The sequence below is a fragment of the Agrilus planipennis genome, unplaced genomic scaffold (genome assembly GCF_000699045.2).
Source record: "Agrilus planipennis isolate EAB-ADULT unplaced genomic scaffold, Apla_2.0 scaffold41, whole genome shotgun sequence".
Taxonomy (NCBI): Eukaryota; Metazoa; Arthropoda; class Insecta; order Coleoptera; family Buprestidae; genus Agrilus; species Agrilus planipennis.
This window is the reverse complement of record NW_020442445.1, coordinates 1,328,482-1,338,206: the sequence shown is the minus strand read 5'-3', so window position 1 is coordinate 1,338,206 and position 9,725 is coordinate 1,328,482. Positions and strand designations below refer to the sequence as shown.

Here is a 9,725-nt window from a genome sequence, read left to right as displayed (position 1 = left end):
GTGCATCTTCGACATCAAAATTGCCGGATCGAAATTTAGCGAACCAGTTCTGGCACTGGCGTACTGTCAACACACCTTCTCCATACACATCAGTCAATTTCTTTCTAGCATGAACAGCATTTTTACCCTTTCTGTAGTAAAACAGTAAGATATGTCGAAAATGCTGCTTATCGCTCTCCATATTTAAAAGGGCACCAACCAAAAACTGAGCTCTCAAAGCATATAAAAATTATACGGCTTAAATGTGAAGTTGGATGCAAAAGAATACAATTAAATCCTCTGTCGGGAAAAAACGAAATGACTTTCCGAACAACCCAATACATTACATCGTATAATAAATAAAATTAATTGCAGACATAAACGAGTGCGCGCAACCTGGTGCCTGCGGTGCTAACGCACTTTGTCAAAATTATCCTGGAAATTACACATGCGTTTGTCCCGAAGGATTTACAGGAAATCCACGAACTGGGGTACAAAATAATGCGGTATACTCCTAGAAGCATATAAGATTATTAATTTTTCTAAAATTGTAGTGTTTCGACGTTGATGAGTGTTCAAATCAAAGAGCGTGCGGCCCAGGAGCGATTTGCTCTAATCTAATAGGAGGAAAACAGTGCAGTTGCCCGCCGGGATACGATGGGGATGCTTACATAACCGGCTGCAGGGATGTCAATGAATGTCTCCAAAATCCGTGCGGATACAACGCACTTTGCACCAATCTAGACGGCTCCTTTCAGTGTACATGTCCTCCAGGATTTTTCGGCGATCCCCACGTTGGCTGTTCAGGTATTCCTTCTTATATAAATCAGACAAACTTTTACAACAACAACAAAGCAAAAGAAACATTACAGCGGAAGACTGATTTTCTTTCTTTAGAAAGTCTTTCTTCTTTCATAGAATTCGTTTCGCGTGTATATACCCATAAATTATTTATTTATATATATTTAACTGCAGCGTTGTAAATGTTACGTATTAATTTATTGTTACTGATGCGATAAAAAAAGGCATTAACACACTTATATTAGATATTAACGAATGCGAATCCAGTCCTTGTGCCAGTAACGCTAAATGTGTAAACACTAACGGAAGTTACAAATGTCTGTGTCCCGATGGATACACTGGAAAGGCGACTGAAGAATGTGTCGATATCAACGAGTGCGGAAGCTTGGGCTCCTGCGGTATTAATGCCAAATGCATTAACATGCCCGGGACATATAAATGCATTTGTCCAGAAGGCTTTACGGGAGAGGGGAAGCAATTTTGTGAAAGTTAGTTGACAATGTATTGCACGAAATATATTTACTACTGCTTCCTAACAATTTCTAAAATTTGCTTCTGTGCTTTATTAACAGTATCCAAACTTACTTATGTATTCTTAACTGCATACCTATAGTATATAAATTACCTTCTTAGTTTTCAGTTTTAATAGGTACTACTGTTTTCAGTATCGTTTATACCTTATACTTGTAGTAAGTAGACTTTATTAGATATGTTTATTAATTTCTAGATCCCTGTAGTTTTCAGGTTCTGGTATCGTTTTTACTACTGTGAATTATACTTATTATTTATTATTTTAATACGTTTTGTAGATTGACGTGGTGGTTCTTTTTTGTTTATGTTATTTTTCTTTTGCATCATCTCATCTGACTTTCAGAGGTTTTACGAAATTATGTCCTTCAATGATTGGCCTGTCTGTCTGCACTGTTCTGTTTCTTGCAGTCTTTCTTCTTTCGGTTAATGATATAGGTTACCGATGAACATGTCGCATTTCTTGAAATTTTCTTCAGATATAAATGAATGCGAATCAAATCCGTGCGGAGAAAACGCTGTGTGTAGGGACACAGTTGGAAGTTACACTTGTACATGTAAAGAGGATTACACTGGCGATCCTTTCAAAAAATGTACCGATATAGACGAATGTGTGGCATTAGAGAAACCATGTGGAGCACATGCAATTTGTGAGAATGCTCAACCAGGATATAATTGTATTTGTCCGCAAGGATTTCAAGCCAGTCCTTCACCAAAAATCGCTTGTGAACAGGTACAACATTACCCTTATTACAGTTTAGAAGCGGTTTAAGTCATACAAATTTGTCTTCTTCTAGAGAGATGTTAGTGTCCTTTGCGAATCGAATTACGATTGCACCAATAACGCTGAATGTATAGACCATCAATGTTTTTGCCAAAAAGGTTTTACACCGCAGGGTGCTGTATGCGTAGATGTTAATGAATGTGAATCAGAACCATGTGGAAAGTTTGCAATATGTACCAACACTTTAGGGAGCTTTCACTGCGAATGTGAAAACGGCTATGTAGGCGCTCCCCCACGGATGCAATGCAAAGCACCCTGCGATAATGTTCAATGCGGAAATCACGCTTATTGTAAACCGGAAGGTCAAGAAGCTTATTGTATGTGTGAGGATGGTTGGACGTTCAATCCCAGTGACATTTCTGCCGGTTGTATCGGTATGTTATTTTGTAAATAAAATCCTCCTGATGAATTTGCTAATAAGTTTAATCCAATGACCAGATATTGATGAATGCGATAAAAACATTGGACCAAATGGAAGATGTGGGACTAACAGTGTATGTACCAACACACCTGGCAGTTTTTCATGTACCTGTCGACAAGGATTTTCAGGCAATCCGTTGATCAAGTGTCAGGATATAAACGAATGTATTCGACCCAACACATGTGGTCAAGGAGCAGTATGTAAAAATATTCCAGGTTCGTTTAAATGCGAATGTCCTGAAGGAACGGTGCCAGATCCGGACCCCTTTACAAGGTGCAATGAAATTGTCACATGTAAATCAAAAGCAGATTGTCCCGGTAATGCAGTTTGCGAATTCCAAAAGTGCGTCTGTCCTGAGCCAAATACAGGAAACGATTGTCGTCGTAAGAATTATTCCTCTTATACAACGGCCCATTGAAAACACCTAAGTAATGTTTAATTTATTTTAGATCCGTGCGAATTTTTGTCATGCGAACCAAACCAAAAGTGTATGCTAATAAATCAGATTGCGAAATGCATGTGTGAATCCGGATACAAAGAAACGGAACGAGGTTGCGTGGACATTAACGAATGCGAAAATAATCCTTGCCAAATTGGTGCGATATGTAAAAATGAACCAGGAGGTTTTACTTGTCAATGTCCTGGAGGAACTTCGGGAGATGCCTACAGAACAGGATGCAGTAAAATTATCCACCCGTTTAGTTGTTCTGCAGCGAAACCATGTCCAGCTGGTGAACAATGCATAAAAGATGGAGCACTCGGTGGGAGCGTATGCATTTGTGTACAAGGTTTTGTAAGAGATGAGAAAACAGGTAGATGTCGAGACGTTGACGAATGTACCGAGCTGAACAGACCCACGTGTGGACCTAATGCCATTTGTAAAAATTTACCTGGTAGTTACGATTGCCAATGTCCACCCGGCTTTAATGGAAATCCATTTTTAGAATGCAATGGTAATGTCTTATTATTTGATTTCATCGCGTACATTTAAGATTCTAAAATAAATTTATTTCAGAATGTAACAGCCCCGAATGCCGTTGTCAAGCACCTTACAAATTGGTAGATGGAAATTGTGTATTGGCTGGCTGTTCTAAAGACGAAAAATGTCCGCACGGTGCCGAATGTATAACTATAACTGGAGGGGTGAGCTATTGTGCATGCCCAAAAGGTTTTCGAACTAGATCAGACGGTTCCTGTGAAGACGTTAACGAATGTACAGAGACCAAATCGTGTGGTTATGGAGCAGAATGTATCAACAGTATTGGATCGTACAAATGCATCTGCCCCACAGGATACAGCGGTGATCCTTACAAGGGGATCTGTTCACCTGCCCAGAAGCAATGTTCCTTGGATAGTGACTGTTCCCCTAATGAAAAATGTATACAACCAGGAGAATGCGTGTGTCCAGTGCCGTTTTTCACAGACCCAAACGACAATTCATGTAACAGCCCTTGCGAACGATATCCTTGCGGTTTGAATGCAGATTGTATACCCTCCGATCCTCCAAAATGTGTATGCAAGCCAGGATTCAAGGCAGATGCTTCACGAGGATGCGTCGATGTCGATGAATGTATCGATGAACCTTGCGCATATGCAGCTCACTGTTTAAATGAAAGGGGAGGATATAAATGTATATGTCCACACGGGATGACGGGAGATCCATACAAGTCAGGATGTATCCTAGATCTTCCTGGACAACCTAAAACTGAATGTGCTACCGATAGAGATTGTGCCGACGTTCTAAAGTGTACCGACGGATCTTGCGTGAATCCCTGCTACTCAAAGGACTGTGGCCCTCAATCCTATTGCGAGGCCAAAGGACATGCCGCACACTGTCAATGTGCAGATGGATTCAAAAAGAACAGCAGAGGAAAATGCGTATCACGTATGTACAGCATTTCTGAAAGTAAATTTTTCTAAATTTTAACCAGAATTGTTTTGTTTTAGTTTGTGACAGAGTACTCTGCGCTGATGGTGCTCAATGTATAGTGACAAGCTCGGGACCGACTTGTAAATGCTTAGAAGGAAGTATAGGAAATCCATTTCCAGGAGGAAAATGTACAACAGATATCTGCTCTCCTAAAAATCCATGTCCAGAACCGAGCGTCTGCGTAAGTGGACGATGTAAACAAAAGTGCGAGGACGTGATATGTGGAGTGGGGGCTCATTGTGATCAGGGTTCCAACAAATGCGTTTGCAATCTCAATTTTATTGGAAATCCAAATATTCTCTGCATGCCACGTAAGTTATTTTATTTAATAATAAATCAAGTACGAATACTGACTGCTTTTTAATAAACAGCAATAACGGCACCCGGCTGTANCCTTCTTTTACAAATGTCTTTTCTAATAAAGCAAAACGCTACACAACTTAAACATGAGCGTTTCAAATATTTTGTTCATTTCTTTTACATTTCTCATCGCCGTTTCGTGATACATTTTCGTGTAACTTTATACAAAATATTTTTTTCACTTATTTTTTAATATACCAACGTGTGGTTGTTTATGAGTTTTATCAAGATAATCATCTAATTATCCAGATAAAAAGGCGAATTCAGCATCCTTTCTTGTTAACAATATTAAAAATCAAAAATTAGAAATTTTTTTATAGACAATATTGCAATTAGACATACATATTAATTCCATTATTATCCTATGAATTATACAGTACGGAAATTATTTAAAAATGTCTATTACTGGTGTAACAGTTTTAATATATAAATAACGAATTGAAGTTTTGTTTATAAAAGCTGTTCTATTTCATAAATTTTCAGTATTGTTAGTAAGAAAGCATGTTAAATTCGCTTTTTATCAATGACTTAATAATTATCTTTACAAAACCCATAAAAATTGAGGGAAGCTTTGGTACAATGTTAAAGAACTAGATGTTCACCTGAATAGTTTAGAGCTTTTTGTATCTGCAAATTTACCAAGGAGTGAATGGGAATTATGTGGTCAAAATCCTTTTTATTTTAGTCATATAACTTCTATAACAGATACATGCATCTATCTAATTTACATATATACTTATATATTTGTTATGTTACTATTACTGCCCTTATTTGTCGCCCGAACCGTAGATGAACTTATTTACTACATCTTCCTAAGACAAAGGACCTCTGTGTGGTATTATCCTTGAACGTTATAATAATCCTTACGACGTATACATGTCTTAGTAGGCGTTGACAAGCTGCCTCCAGTAGTACGGTATAATTCCGGTGTACGTCAACGCCCTCTATTAAATCGCGATCTACTTAAATGGTCATGTTTGCAAGAAAAGCATTCACGCCTCCAATTTTAAATAAGTTCGCTGAGCTGACTTAACATTCCACACATTACATACATAAATAAATAAGTATACGTAATGCGTAACTGCTCACCAATGTATACGGTACATGCAGTGTCAGTTGGCAATTAATAACTGCAATTGTAACTGTAAGTAATGATCAGATCGGAGAAAATTACTATGTGTAAAGGTCCTGTAATTCTAATCTGGAATCGCACACAATTTGGGGTTCGAGGAGCTACGAAAAATGGCCTACTACAAAGAGTAGATGCTTTTTTGGCATAAACAAAACAAAATAATTGTACAATACTAAAGACACAAATTTAGAAAAGCCATTTATGGTACAGCAATCTAGTCTAAGTATTCCTGTGCTCCTTTTTACTCCTGTTCTAACATGTTTCTAACTAGCCTCTCGTGTCTCAAAAGTTGTTTTACCATCCTGATAGCTAGATACCTTCATAAGACCCTTAATAAGCATTTAAAATATTGCAGTTAGTAGAAAACATCAATAGATGGCGATGTACTGTCAACGTCTTGAAAAGAATATTCTAAAACGAAATCATTCTTCTCAAAAATTAACCCAATGAATTACTATTTGTGGTTTCGGAATTTAGGAATCTTTCTTAATCAGTCAGCTATATGTAGTACGTTTAGTTAAGTCCAAATACTTATGAATATAACAATTCCAAAAATTATTCCCAAACAAAAGCAAAGCTGAATTAAAAACACCTTTTAGTTGTTTAGTTATTTACATGTGTTTGACTTGCACTAATATGATGTCACATCCATTTAAATATGTACCTACCATGTGCACTCACTAGAATTTTAAGTGATCTACATTTTACAATTCGAACCGTTAAAATAGTTCATAGTAAGTCTATTTATTCCCATTGTGTACATGCATTAATTTCATTTACCTACTAGAAACGTGTACGTTACAAACGTGACATAATTTTTAAGTATGTATCTATGCTTTCCTAGAAATCTACCAAATGTTATACCTACTGGCCTATAGTTACTGTAACCTAGTACATTATTACATAATAAACAAGAAATTAATAGTGCAATTTTCACCAAAAAAGAAAAAATGGTTTTCAGTTTGTGGAACACTACGGTACTGTTATAGAAAGTCTCTTTAACTAGTTCCCATTCGTATACTACGTAAAACAATAACCATTTGTAGTAAATTTAAAACAAAAAAAAAAAAAAACAACAAATTAATAATAATTACAAAAATCCCTTAATCATTATATTACTATTCGTTTAATACTTAATGCAGAGTTTATTATCCTTTTCTACAAGTATAGCATAGTTTTTAAGAAACAGTATGTTGTTGATCAACAATTTATCAAACGGAGATCGTAATGGTCCTCATCAGCACGCCACAGGCAGTCTGGCCTTGTCAAACAGTAGAAATACTACTTTTAGTAGCAAATACTACTTGTGTCTATTAAAATACAAAACTGTTCCCGTTTTTATTATATTTAGACTGTTTAATATTGAAGTGTTAAAGAATGACTAATCATTAATAACGGAAGTTGTACATTGGGGATGCACCTCACGTTATTTCACAAGCAATATGAAAACGGAAATACATACATTCACTAATACCTTTTACCGTGAAAAAGAAAAAGTCCTGACGCATACATCGAATGGTCGTAAACAATAATTCCATAACGTTCTAAAGTGTTTATCACTTTATCTCAAAAATTCTAAGGAACAATAATAATAACGGCTAATGTATTATTCTGTCTTTACTACTGTCACATTTTTATGACTCTTGACTTACTCTTGTAGATAGATTTGCGAGAATCTAATATATCCACATACGGAAACAAGAATTTTATGACACCAAAAGTACAACTAAATAAATACTTTATTTCGTATAAAAATTCAATAAAACAAAAGAAAAAAATGCCAGATTGTCGGAAAATATCTGCATCTGTTGATCCCTTGTAGCGCCTTTATCGTACGAATCAACCTATTTAACTATTATTATCATATTTGAGACTAATTGCCTTTTCTTTTATTTCAGACGGCCCAATCCTTCGGTGGAATTGGGTTTGGTATAAAACGAGAAATATTTTTCCTTAATTTAGAAGACGGGTATTTTGGTTGTCAAGTAAACGAATCGACTGATGTTTTACAATTATACGAATTATCAAAACTTTGCGATGGAAGACCGGACTGTTTTCGAGGTTCTGATGAACTTCGAAGAGAACTGAAATGCACAAGTAAGTTCAAACTTAATTGACATTTTTTCAACAAAATTTGGGTGTCCAACTACCAGACAATCATTTATAATTAAAATTTGTTTGCATGCTTTACAAATTAACAGAAATATACATATATAATTAGCTAACTACTATATACCTATTATCTTAAGGCGTCTTTTTAGTTTTGTTATTTGTTATTAATATCATTATTTCTTAGGACTGATGATTTGTTGCCATTTAATGAAATATTCAAAGAACATCAACTAATTAACGTAGATATTTCGTAACTTTAAATCAATCCAAACTATTTTCTGTTATTCTACCTAATCGTCAACAGTAGTTACTGCAGCTAAATTATTTATTTATACGAATATATGTATTTTCAGAATAAATAATCTAGCAATAATAATGTTAGAGACAAGTCTACGGTATCTTTACGTTTTAGATGTACTGTAAAATAATCTATCAGAGTAATTTATTTATATTCCTTCACGTCTTCGAAAAGGACAACCACAATGCATTTTCTGTTTATTATCGATAATTTTATGAAATGAATCTCGGAAATCAAGGAAGTCTTTAACATTTGTTTTCCTGCCAGATTGTATACCACATAATAATAATAATACTTGGTATAAAGCGATATAATAAAGAAGGACGTTGTGGTAAAAAAATTGTGGTTTTGATTCTGCTTTGAGTGGAAACCTCTACTTATCTATGTTTTCCATGTTAACTATGAATTTTTACTAACATAATCAACAATATTTCTTCAAAATGCACATCAAGAAAAGAAGTCAATTAATAATTAGCACAGTTACTAATTATTATACTTTTAGTTATTCTTAATCTTCCTTGAAATCCTTTTTTTATTGGCAAACCCAACAAAAATTCATGTCTATTTCGACTTTCAGACGACTGTCAAAAAGAAGATGGAACAGAATGCCATAATGGTGTTTGTTTAGACCATCAATGCCATTGTAACGATGGTTTTGGTGGATGTAACTGTGAAGTTCCGGGTAAGAATTTAAATTATTGTTAATTAAACGCTAATTACGTTACATTTTGAAAACCCTAAATGCCCTATTCAAAAGACATAACTATAATGATCAATTCAGTTATTCCTTTTTATAATTTCTAGATGAAAACGAGTGTAAATATCGTCCTTGCGACGTTTTCGCACACTGTACCAACACACTTGGCAGTTTTTCTTGTACGTGTTTCCCCGGTTACCAAGGAGACGGATTCCATTGCGAAGGTAATCACTCGTTCGATACCGAAGTGTACGCATAATAATAATAATAATTTTCTTCCCTCGCTTAGATATTAACGAATGTGAAGATCCCGCTATAGTATCAAGGTGTGTTCAAAATGCCGAATGTTGCAATTTACCCGCGCACTTCCTATGCAAATGTTTGCCAGGATTCGTTGGAGACGGTGAAGTCGAATGCCGAGGTAAATTTCTAATGTCCCACTAAAATATAGGGTTGTTCGGAAAGTCATTTCGTTTTTTGTTGTGGAAATGAAAGACAGTTTTCGTATTATAAACAAATACTTTATTAAATTATATATTGACCGTTCTAGTCCAACACCTTTTGCCATCTTTCTGGTAGTAGCATAATTCCACGCTCATAAAATTTTTGGTCTTTGCTGGTAAAAAACTGATCGAGGAGGTTTTTGACCTCCTCATTTGAGGTGAAGGTTTTACCGTCTAAAA

The 9,725-nt window shown here is 35.5% G+C and overlaps 2 protein-coding genes across 2 annotated transcripts in view; one reads left to right on the top strand and one right to left on the bottom strand.

The window, feature by feature from the left end:
• The window catches only part of LOC112906388 (neurogenic locus notch homolog protein 2-like), a 95,850-nt gene extending 90,354 nt beyond the window's left edge, over positions 1 to 5,496 (top strand). The window contains exons 2-12 of the mRNA XM_025980395.1: positions 355 to 470; positions 534 to 786; positions 1,026 to 1,268; positions 1,788 to 2,041; positions 2,106 to 2,466; positions 2,531 to 2,896; positions 2,963 to 3,466; positions 3,529 to 4,398; positions 4,461 to 4,754; positions 4,815 to 4,832; positions 5,489 to 5,496. Coding sequence (XP_025836180.1) covers positions 355 to 470; positions 534 to 786; positions 1,026 to 1,268; positions 1,788 to 2,041; positions 2,106 to 2,466; positions 2,531 to 2,896; positions 2,963 to 3,466; positions 3,529 to 4,398; positions 4,461 to 4,754; positions 4,815 to 4,832; positions 5,489 to 5,496 — 3,287 coding nt within the window. The remainder of the gene's footprint in view (positions 1 to 354; positions 471 to 533; positions 787 to 1,025; positions 1,269 to 1,787; positions 2,042 to 2,105; positions 2,467 to 2,530; positions 2,897 to 2,962; positions 3,467 to 3,528; positions 4,399 to 4,460; positions 4,755 to 4,814; positions 4,833 to 5,488) is intronic.
• Positions 1 to 9,725, bottom strand: part of LOC108733576 (protein transport protein SEC31-like) — a 260,375-nt gene that overhangs the window by 168,965 nt on the left and 81,685 nt on the right. The gene's annotated exons all lie outside the window — the stretch shown is intronic.